This window comes from Pteropus alecto, unplaced genomic scaffold, assembly GCF_000325575.1.
Source record: "Pteropus alecto unplaced genomic scaffold, ASM32557v1 scaffold57, whole genome shotgun sequence".
NCBI lineage: Eukaryota > Metazoa > Chordata > Mammalia > Chiroptera > Pteropodidae > Pteropus > Pteropus alecto.
The window spans coordinates 7,035,326-7,047,046 of record NW_006442508.1 but is presented as its reverse complement, the minus strand read 5'-3'; the positions used below and the strand labels follow the sequence as shown (position 1 = coordinate 7,047,046).

The 11,721-nt window shown below is 42.9% G+C and overlaps 1 protein-coding gene across 1 annotated transcript; it reads right to left on the bottom strand.

Annotated features, from left to right (window-relative positions):
* Positions 1 to 534: 534 nt before the first annotated feature.
* Positions 535 to 6,462, bottom strand: SLC10A4 (solute carrier family 10 member 4). Its single transcript, XM_006922486.3, has 3 exons — positions 5,559 to 6,462; positions 4,580 to 4,790; positions 535 to 1,586 (listed from the first exon to the last, which is right to left on the bottom strand). Exons 1-3 carry the CDS (start codon positions 6,173 to 6,175, stop codon positions 1,074 to 1,076), a joined length of 1,341 nt encoding a protein of 446 aa, XP_006922548.1. The 5' UTR covers positions 6,176 to 6,462; the 3' UTR covers positions 535 to 1,073.
* Between the last annotated feature and the right edge of the window lie 5,259 nt (positions 6,463 to 11,721).

Here is an 11,721-nt window from a genome sequence, read left to right as displayed (position 1 = left end):
AGAGAGATCACTGGGATCAGCTGAGCCAGGTGGTCCCCATACCTTGATTGCCCAGGTGTCTGGGCCACCCGGGAAGCTGAGGGGAGGCTAGGTGCCTCCGGCTAGTGAGCAAAAATGCGAAGGTTTGCAGAACTGTTTTGAGTCTGGTACCTATGACCTCAGATCTATTTATCTCAGAGCTGCTCTGAAGTCTACCCATTGAACCTTTCAGTAGGTATACAGGGAAAGCACTCTAGGGCATCCATGTCTAGACTAATTGTCTTCTCCCCTGGAGCACGCGCTCACTCTCACACTTGCCCCCACCTCAAACGGGGTTCTGAGACGCTGTCGAGTACCACGAGGTACTGATGACTGTTGCTCTTCTCTGGGGTGGAGAGTAGTTCTCCAAATTTTCCTAATCAGATCATCCCTCCAGAGGATAAATTGATTTGGGGTGTGTTACCATAAACGCAGAAGACCCAGTCCCCAATTGAAAAGAAAACGCCTTGTCCACAGGCTGTTCATTACCAATAGATACCAGATGAAGCAATCAAATACGTTAATGTTTCTCTCATTTGATACAGGTTTGACAATAAAATACTATATTTTGTTGTTTAATTGACCTGTTTGGGGAGTTTTCTAAATACAGGTCAAAATTCAACATTGCCAGGCATTCATAAGTTAAGCGAGCACACTTTTTTTTTTTACAACAATTACAATAAACTCAATTATGCTTTACAAATATAGCTTTTTATGCATAAGATAGTGCACCGAAATTCTACATTTCCAAGATCCTGTTTTCCAGTTTACATATTTGAAACAGTCATAGAAACTGGCAATGGTGAAAACCAAGTAGCACATTTTACTTGTTCAGGCTTCACTTAAGCAGTTCCAGGTGCAAGTTATATTATGACATTGATTTGTGAAAACGCTTGGTTAATACACCAAGGCAACCTTACAATGGAAGATCAAAATTGTTATAAGCATGATAATGTGAACCAATTGTTATCCTTTATGTAAACCATATACACTACCACAGACCATAAATATGATGCAGTATTTCAGCAAGATAGAGGCTCTGCGTATCTCCATGTTTAGAGAGAAGTCTGAGTGGTTTCCATCATAATTAAATTATCTGCTTTCACTGTGCCATAGGATGTGTCTGCCATTTCCTCTTCTTTGAGTTTCTTATAAGAAATATCTGTATCTTCATCTTCATCTAGAGGATCCTGCTTGTGCAATACTTCACTTCCATACATTTTATATATTAAAACAAAAATCCCTGCTTCTGCAGACTGGAAAAGGGCATAAAGCAAGGGAAACATATACATACTTCCTATGAATCGTGGCGGAAAGGCCAGCTTGAGAATGGCAGTACAAAGCTGCACATTCTGACTACCTGTTTCCAGGCATATAGTCCTCCTGCAGTTGGGTGGAAGATGGAAGAGAGTAGCTAAGCCATAGCCTGAGGCGTAGCCTGCCAAAGGCATAAAAATTGCTACCACGTAAACAGCTGCAGGAATACTTGCCAGCAGTTCAGGTCCTAACATAGTGCCGGTCATTATGAATAGGACCACCAGTGTCACTAGCAGAGACCACAGGGAAACCTAATAATAGAAAAATGGATAAACAAGCCATCAAAAATAAGACAGTCAAAGAATTCAGGAAAGAGTCTCCTAGGCTCTTGGAATAAGAGACCCATCTAGTCTGACCGCCCACGCAAAATAGAGAGCTTTGCCATCAAGTCTTTGACGGTATTTTTGAAGATGGGTAGGTCATCTCTTCAGGAGGCACCCAGACCCATGTTGCACAGTTATACTTGTTTAGAGGCCTGTCCTTATATCTAGTGACAACTTGCCTTCTATAACTGTGAGCCATTGCCTTGGATGGGACCTTAGAAGCAACACAGACCAGCTACTCTTCCTGCAAAACAGCCTTCAAAAGTTCACAGAACAGTCATATGGGGAAGGCTATGCTTCTCCAGGTAGATTGTTCTCAGGCTTTCAGCCTCCATCGTAAAACTCTCCTTTGGAATTCTGACTGCTCCGAGCACGGGTTTGTTCTCAGGCTTTCAGCCTCCATCGTAAAACTCTGGAATTCTGACTGCTCCGAGCACGGGCTGAATTTGTGAATGTGCCTCTTAATAACAAAACAGTTAGAACTGAGCCCAATACACCAGGTTTGGTCTGATGAATAGAGTAGACAAATGGACATTTTCCTGAATAGGATCCTATGTTTTCCATAAGAAATTAGTTCTGGTTTTACACATAAGATAACAAGCTATTAAAATTTACGAAACCAACTGTGTGATATTTTAAATATATTTTAAGTATTTTAAAATACTTTATATCTCAGAGAATTGTTAGCAATATCAAAATAATTACTAACCTAGATTATGTAAGAGAAAAAATATAAACATAAGATGTGAGGTATTCGCTGAATTGTGCAACTCTCTCCTTTTTCATCTCTTCATGAGCAATCTCCCACCTGTAAGTCTCTAGTGATGCTTAGGAATTATTATACATAATGGATAGATTTGAGATATAAAATGACTGACCCTGAATAAAAACATTGTGTCACCTTGACGTCTGACTGGTACATTTCATTCATTCAAGTAAGACAGGCTGTGTAAATGGCAAGGTAGAAACCTAAAAATTCCTCCTCATCCTCCTTCAGATTAATAGTTAGCTTGTTTTGTTTGTTTGTTTTGAATGGGAGTTGAGGGGTGTTTGTGAGGGAGACTACAGACCCAGAAGAACAGTTCAAGTGTTGCTTCTGGTTCCCTGGAGACTAAGGAGAAACCCCTTTGGAATCTGTGGGAGTGGCATATACTGTACTTTATAGTCTTTTAAAAATTATTTAAAATTTATCTGGGCTGGTTAAAAAGTCTACCCTAGGGAATGTTAAAATAATTATTATATTAGTTACTCATGCTAGCAATGTACAACTGGCAGAAACCAAACTATTATAAATCAAAATTCTTCTTATATTTAATTTCATAGCGTGCCCACATCGAAAACTTTGACAGAAAATCTGATTTTTCATTGTGAAAATATTGGCTCCAAATTATCCTTTGCACTATTTTAAATCGTTCGGGTGAGTGCTGACATTGAATGCTCATTCTAAAGTGTTTGCAAAAGTATAAAAATGTTATAAAGCATATTTATGAGTGTGCTGGTTAAGGAAGGGGAATAAGTTCAGCTTAAACTCAGCCAATCTTATTGAATTGTCTATTATTTAAATATATTTATCTGTTTTTAGCATGGAAATAGCTTATTTGATTGATTTTTCTCTTAGAATCCTAAGGTTTATAGTAATGCCATCACATTAATAGTATTAGCTTAATGGTTAAGCTTAATATGTTCTTAATGCATCTCAAGGTTATTTATGGATATATTATGTATGTAATATATAAATATATGTATATTTACACATACATGTATATTTATTACATTCAGAATATATATGTTTGTTATGGAGCAGAATTTCTTTTACTCAAGCCTGGATAGAGGTACAGAAAAGAACCCTCTGTTTTTCATATTCATAAAAGTTAGCCCCTCTGTATAATCAGATTACTTTAGAAAATAAATAATATAAATAAAATACAAAAGACTGTCTTATTAAACTACATAACTGAAACACCAGAGTGGCTCTTTTTCTCTTCATGTGTCTAAAGAAATTTGTATGTACATTTTATAGTAATTAGGTCTGTATTTTATTTGACTAACTTAAAATGAGAATCCTGTTCATAGTTTACTCTTATTTATTACTATTTGAGCTTTCAAAGAAAGTTTAATTTACAAATATTTAAATTTTTCCCTCCAGTCACCTATCACAAAATCTCTCCTGCTACAAAAGCATCAGTTTTTAACAATAAAGCAATATTGAAAATATTATACAATAATAGAAATCCCTATCACTTCACTATTTTTAGAAACCATATGAAATATTGCAATGTGGAAAGTAAAAGAAACAAATTTGGTAATGGCAATATATTCTATTATTTATCAAGTACCTAATTTTATTTTGTGCTTTAAAGCCAATATTTTATGCATTCTATTATATCGCCATGATGTGATTTTAAAATTACTTTTGGTCTTATTAGTGTCAACTTATTTTTAGAAAATTAATAAAACATTTTAAAGAAACAGTCTAGTTTCTCAGAATTAGAGTTCCACCTTTAAAAAATAGAATAAAGCGGTTCTAAATTACTGCATTTTATTCTATTAAAATAATTTTAGTTCACCTGCTTTTTTGTTATACATGAGTTGTTAGTGAAATACATGAATTGTTGGTGAAAATGTTTCCATTTTATTGCACTGCCATCTTTTCCCCACAAAATCTGTATCAGTACTATGAGTCCTGGTCATTCTCTTGTACTTTTTACTTAACCTGTGTCTCGATTTAAGCTATAATTTTTAAATTCCAAAAGGTGAAAGTTATCTTTGTAGCATAAACTTTTTAAGTTTATCCACGCAAGGGCTGCCAAGTCCTTGCTTTCCTTACCCCACTTTCCCAAACTTCTTGGCATTTCAGCTGTGGATTAAAGACCACGGACTCTCATGGTCTATCGAGTATGTAAGGGGAAGAGTGACCTTACCTTCACAATGTAGTCAGCCACTCGGTTGTATTTGTAGCGAATGAAGACTCCCAACCCAATTGGGATGAGAGTGCTACAGACAGTCAGGGTGACTGCTCCTAGGGGTAGTAATTGCACCAGAGGGGTGTTGATCCAAGCCCTGCTGTAGATCCACAAACACAGGGGCATCAAGACCAGGGCCAGGAGCGTGGAGGAGATGGTCATGATGATACTGCAGAAAAAGGGAAGACACAGAAGTCAGAATGGGTTTTGAGCCAAAGAGTCTCTCTTGCACATGAGTAACCCTCTATTTTGTACACTGAGTAGAGGGGAAAGAGGGAGACTGCAGGCCCCCCTCCCCTTGAAGTGAGGGGAAAACCTACTTCATCTGAGGGGAGTGACAAGAAAGCAACACTCTAAGGCAAACTGAAACATGAACCCCAGGCAGGAAAGAAAAATATCTTTGCCCTTGGCTGGTTATGAAGCTGGTACAGTCTGGATGATTTTGAGGGCAAGGAGCGTTTTTGTTTTATTTTTTAAACCTCCAAAGCACCCCGTTAGACATGGTAAAGCTGCTGAATACACTACTTGTTGGATTGAACTCAATTATATTGTTCTCTGTATGAGACTGATTACTCTTTATTGGGACCAATGGCCCTATTTTGCTTTTGCATTTCCAGGGCGTCCTAGCTTCAGGCTTCCCAGGTCCCTTTGTCTTCCAGTAGCTAAAGACCTGCACCGACAGCCCACCACTCAGGATGAAACTCCAACACCCTCAGAGCAGCTCCGTCCCTGTCTAGATCTTTCCTCCACAACACTACCTCTTTATGTCTGCCTTGACTTGTAAACCCCGGGCGTCAGCACCTTCCTCCACTTTCCTCTTCCCTCTTCCCTGCCTCATTCCAACCGTCTCTCCCTCCTCTCTCCTCCGTCTTGAACCCAGGCTGTAAACGCGTTGGTTAGCATGAGAAAGATGCCTAAACAAGAGACGGCTCCGTACCTGAGGTTCATGTCGCCGTCAACCAGCAGGGACATGAGATTGGAGAGATTCCCGCCGGGACAACAGCCACATAGGAGCACCGCCACGGCGGCCACCTCGTCCAGCGAGAAGATGAGCGCCAGCAGAAAGGCCAGCAGCGGCAGGAAGCCGAACTGGCAGAGCGCGGCCAGCAGCGCGCCCACCGGCCGCCGGACATGCGCCCCGAAGTGGTTCACGTCCACGGTGCAGCCCAGGCCCAGCATGGTGATGCACAGGGCGGCGCCCACGAACACGTTCAGCCCGTGGCTCAGCGGCGTGTCCCAGAACGGGGGCTCGTGGGGGACCCAGGGCCGAGGGAACGGGGAAGAGCCCCGACTGTCCCAGCCGCTGGCGAAGCTGCTGGTCGTCGGCTCCGGGGTAGGAGCGGGGCCGGGGCTGAAACTGGCGCTGGGACCCGGCCCGAGCCCGAGCCCGGGGCTGGGGCGCGCGCTGGAGGCAGGAGCCACGGGGAAGTCCGGGCCGGGGCTCGGGCTGCTGGCATTGGGCAGCAGCTGGTAGCTGTCCGGCTGCAGTGCGGACGTGGCGAAGGGCAGGGTGGCGTTGTCGAGGGGCAGGGCGGCGCTGGCGACGCCGTCCATGGCGCTGTCGCCAGGAGGCTTCAGGTCGGACTCCAGACCGCGCTGCGGAGTCTGTGCCCTCCCGCCGCGCGCGCCTCCCTTCGTCCTTCCGTCGCCGCCGCTGTCGGCCCGTCTGTCTGTCCCTCGGTCTGTTTCCAAGCCCGGGCTGCGTGTCGCTGACGTCTCCGCGGCGTCGGGTGCAGCAGGTCGGTCCTTGGCTCCGCTCGGGGTTCGGCAGACGCCCGGGGCTGGTACTTAAGAGAGCGCAGCCGGGGAGGGGGAGCCCAATCGCTGCGCCCCCGCGCCGGGCAGGCCCCGCCCCGCCGCCGAGTCCCCTCCTTTTAATCACCAGTAAGTGGTTCTGTTAGAGTGTAGCCAGGGGCGGAACAAAGACCTGACAAAGGACAAGAAGAAAAAAACCGTGCTTGGCTGCTGATCAAGTTCTCTGATGGGCTCTGTCTCTTTGATAATGAAATCTGGAGACCCAGGCACAGAGAGAGGGAGCTAGGGGCAAGGGGAGAGGGATGGCGGCGGGGGAGAGCAAATGCTTATCTGTGTACACGCACGTAGACCACATACGTTGTCCAGCCTGCAACCTTGGATATCAAGAGGGAGGCCTAACTTAATATGAGCAGTTCTCTCTGGTAGGAAGATACACTCACTATCTGGCTTTAATTTGGAGACAATTTTTAAATAAGATTTTCATGTTCAGACTTAAAGTAATTATATTGCTGTTTTTTGAGCCAGGTCTTATGCAAGTGCGTGAGCATTATTTTTTTGGTTCTCACAGCAGAGCCCTGGGAGAGATACCAATAGGTCGATGTTTACGTACAAGGAATCTGAGGCACAGGGAAGTCTCTGTCTCATCAACCAAACCCACAAGTACCTGGCTGAATGTGAACCCTGATATGTCGTTGCAGAGTGCAATAAAGAGCTCGGCTAAGAAAAGGCTCTGTGAAAAATGTGTATTTCGCAAGTTCTTGGCAGACGGGAGGAGGATATTTCAGTGGCCATAGATTTATGAAGTGTTGTGAGTATAGCCCTGGCATTAGGATGAAAGGACTGAAAAGAAATAAAGTGGTGAGCTTTCCTGTATGAGACAGGTGTTATCCCCAAACAAATCAAATTCCGCGTTCTTGGGAATGAGGACTCGATGACTTTATGTCAGTCATCTACAAAGGAAAGAGACTTCTTCGCATACAGAGGAGGTGGAGCCATCTGAGAAGCATCCGGCTGTCTGGAATGGCCATAAAGCCATAGCCAGTTGAGTTGTGAAAGCCAACGTGGGAATTCCTAGGGTGAAGTCAAGGATTAGTCTTAGCCCAGGGTCTGTCTGTGTGGAGCTAAGATCCTAGACTGAATTCTCCCTCCTGAGGATTTGTCCCTTCCTCTTCTTCTGACACCAGAGGAGAGTGGGTGACTTCTACTTCTCAATGATGGACTGAGCCCATGTGTTGATATTTTCTCCTCCCCCGATCTCATGAAAATGATAGAGAATATGAAAAGTAAAACTAAATTCACAGCATATTGCATTCTTAATCACCATTAAATTTATTTCTTCTCCATTAGAATATAATTTCCATGGGGGAAGTATTTAAGAAATAACGTACTCTCACACTTTCTCAAAACATTAAGCCCAAGAAAACAATGCAGTAACATCTATAGGGCTTTGAAGAAAGTAGGATGTGACCAAAAATATTCTAAGTTTTCCTTTAGGCTTATGTAAGCAAAGACACATTCAGATACACAAGGAATCATGCTACCCAAATACTTTCGTTAAGTGAGTATATCCAGGGGAGATATGTGGAGAAACAGATGAAATAAGGAGGAGGCACTGCTGAGCCACAGGATAAGAACACGAACGGCAGAGGATCAGCCGAAGCCCCATCTCTGCAGGCACCACTCCTATTTGTCCCCGCCTTTTGTTGATGGTACTAAAATCCACAATCAAATTAAATGAGCAGTAATTAGAGGCAGACCAAACCATCCAACTAGCTTCTCTTGAGGTTCGAAGAGAGGTTTGGAAGGTGTTTTGTGCAATGGGTGAAGAACTGAAAGCAGAAAGAGATGGACTTGGGTTTGTAAATTGGCAGGATCACTAAACTTGCAGTTATGAGGGCTTCTTGGGGTCGGCAGCCCTGTTGTCTCTCCAGCTGATGTGATTATTGTCAGTGTGAAGAAAGCAGGTGTTATTGCCTGCCCTCTTCTTTCTGATCTCCTTCACTATATAGGGGAAAACCCCAGGATTCAGAAACAGAGCTCATTCTCAGGTGTGGCGATGTTGGTGAACTGCCTGAGTCACTGAGCTTCCTCCATTGTTTTACCTTTACTCTTGCTGCTACCAAGGAATCTGGCCCACCCAGAGGCGAGACAACAACTTAGCACTCAGATAATATGCTATTTGGAGAAAAATTAATCTAGAGCCTTGTTGGGCACCATATACCAAATCTAATTCCAGAGCTACATTGAATGCTTACTATGTACTGGATAATCTTCTAAGCTTTTAGTAATGGATCATCTCATTTAATCTTTACAATAGGCTTAAGGAGGTTAGAAATTTGCCCAGTCACCTCCTAGTAGGGATAGAGCCAGCATTCGAACCCAAGCTTTTAAATCCAAAGCCTGTATTCCTAAATCAGATTCAAAGTGATTAAATAAATTAGAGTTCACTAATACAGGAGACTGCTATGCAGATGCTAAGTATAATGTTTATAACCACAATTCTTCATCTAGAGTCCATGGATGAAATTGAGAACATCCTGGAATGATGTATCAACTTTTCTGTATGTGTACATTTTTTTTTTTTCAAGAAGTGAGTCCATGGTTTTTCTCAGGTTTCTAAGAAGGTCTAAGATCTATTTAGAGGAATATTTAATGACAAGGGGAAATTCCTGTGATAAAATCTTAATAAAACAAGTTAAAAAGCTATAAACATATTCAGTAAATTTATTAAATTTATACATATTTAAAGGGAATTTCCCAGTGTATATTCAATCCGAGTGGTGGTATTAAAAGTGATTTTTATTTTATTTTTCATATTTTACCGTGTCTTCCAAATTTCTGCCATAAATATATTTTATAATCAGAAAAATATAAATGTTGTTTTTTAAAGTATAAAATCCAGAGGAATATTTGGCATGAAAGTCTGAATACTTTAAGACTGTGAGGGCCTAGATAGTGGCTCACAGTGTATTCAAGACACGTTAAAACCTGCCCAGGAATGTCTGGGTGGGTTGATGGACTGGGCAGGCAGAGGTCATATTCATGGAAGCCTTACTGATAGAGTTGCCAGATGTATCAAAGAAAAATACAGGATACCTAGCGAATTATGAATTTTGAATCAACAACAAATAAAGTTTTTAGAAGAAAGATGTTCCAAATGTTTCATCTGGCAACCTTACCTGGAGAAAGACGATGATTAGAGAACTGAATCGGAGTGGTGGCCCCAGGGCTGAAATCTCCACACGGTTGGGAATTTACCAGATGGGAAAAGAGGAGGTGCATAGCTTGGGTTAGGAATGCCACCTGGGGATCTGTGAAGGCGACAGTGAGGCCCCACTTTCCCTGAGGAACTTGGCCTAGTGGAAGAGACAGCCGAGGTTCCAAGTTCAATATATTTTGCAGCTGAATTACAGTTTCATATGAGTTGAAGGAAGACATTGATATAAACAAAGACTATAGCAGCAGCAATTTGGGAGTGAGGTGGATGTAAACTGGACACTAACAGAAGTGGCCACGGCTCTAAAGCAAACTGGGAAGCCAAGGAAGTGGACCATGGGGAGGACCAAAGGACAGAAAGGACTCCAAGGTGTCCAAGTGGAGGAAGACGTTTATGAACACTGCAGCCCCACACGAAACACCTCAGGTCCCTGCAGTTGCCCCACTGTAGAGTCTCAGCTGCCTTGCTCCTCAGCGCTCCTCCCCTATTCTCCTGGGAAATGGACCCTCTTTTGTCGGGGAGGGGGCGGCGAGATGGATTGCACCTTCACAGCTCTTAGCATAAAGTCCAAATGGAAGTCATTCCCTTCCTAAAGGACCTTACCTCTGAGTTGTCTGTGACTAGTTGAGAGATTGGCCCCCAAACCCATCTTAATAGAGATCAGAGTCATCCTGGGCGGGGGCTAAGTTTTATGTCAGCTTCTGAAAAGAAATTCACATACAGGCAAAATTATCCTTGAAAATCCTTTAAACACCCATAATAGTATAATTAATTATCTTTTCATGATGGCCATGACATCTCCCCTCCCCCCACCCCACCCCCCTCCGCTCCAGTATTGGGACCAATGGCTGTTTCTTTAGCCAAGTATCAGATTGAAGTGGCCAGGTTGCATTTGGGGGACGTGTTAAATTAAATTACTCCCTGGACATTTGCCCCAGGGTCTCGGGTCATGACAAGCACTGGGAGCTGAGACTGGCCTTGGGAAGAGCAGAGTCACAGCTCTGGGCTCACACGGTACTCACTGTCCTAATGGCTGGCAGCATCACTCACCAATATCCATCATCTCTTTCTTGCTTTCCCCCGGCCCCAATTTAACTCTTACAAGTGAATTTGTGAAAGTTAAACTGTGTATATGATGTGACTCCAGTAACCATTATCTAGACCCAGTGACTGATCCAGGGAGTGGAGAATGATCCCACCTAGGCCAATTAGAGTCCTTCCCTGTGACTTTTTTTAAAATATATTTAAATTTAATGAGAGCCATGGAGAAAAGCCCTTTCTTCTCTTCTCAAGAAGTTGGGAAGTTGTGAGCCCAGAAACTGATACTAAACATGGTTCCATTTTATGAAATTGCCCAGCCTGGGAGAATGAAGCCAAACATAGAAGCCCAAATAAAGCAGCGGAGAGGTGAAGAGAGGAAATGCAGACAGCACCACCTCCCTGTTCTGGGCCTTCCTCTTATTTTCCTGGATATGTGAGCTGATATAGTTTCCCTTTAGCCAAACTAGTTTAAGTTACAACCAAAGGAGTCCCTAATAATAAGACCCTTATCACTAAGTGGGAAAAAACTGAGAATTAGTTATCTAGTAATTTTACAGGTGGAGATTGGGAGTCAAAGTCTATTGTTTTGTTAGTGTCACACATTCCTGGATTGCAGTCCCAAGGTCGTATGGCCAGGGGAAGAGTGGGCTACATTAAGTGTTACACAAAATAATCAGTTAACAGGTTAACCTATCATCAAGGTACAGCCAGGTTTTCATATCTGGAAACGATCTTACTGTTACTGAATACAGATAAAGTGCCTCATAATTAACCTAGCTCCTGTGTTGAAATGATCTTAGTACCTCAAAGTTGGTATGTGTGCAGCTGTTACTTCTGAACCTTCTGCTATATTGAGGCTGTGATTCCTGTGTCCTCACGTGACTTTCCCCAGCTTATCTTGCTTGCTCTGATTACAGGTCAGCTCTCATACAGCAGCCATCTTGTAGAAGTACCATCTCATCTGTTCTCGAATCACGTGACTCAACTGTGTACTTCCTAGTCCCTACCAGAAGCCATCGGTCGAAATTTGATTTAATCCAGGTCCTTTCTTTTGTATTATCTCAAAGCCTGTACCAGAGGAGTCCTC

Coding starts and splice junctions, on each gene's coding strand:
- SLC10A4 (XM_006922486.3), bottom strand. CDS start 6,175: ATGGACGGCGTCGCCAGCGCCGCCCTGCCCCTCGACAACGCCACCCTG. Junction 4,791..5,558: donor GACGGCGACATGAACCTCAG/GTACGGAGCCGT, acceptor CTTTTTCTGCAG/TATCATCATGACCATCTCCT. Junction 1,587..4,579: donor TGGCTGACTACATTGTGAAG/GTAAGGTCACTC, acceptor TTCTATTATTAG/GTTTCCCTGTGGTCTCTGCT.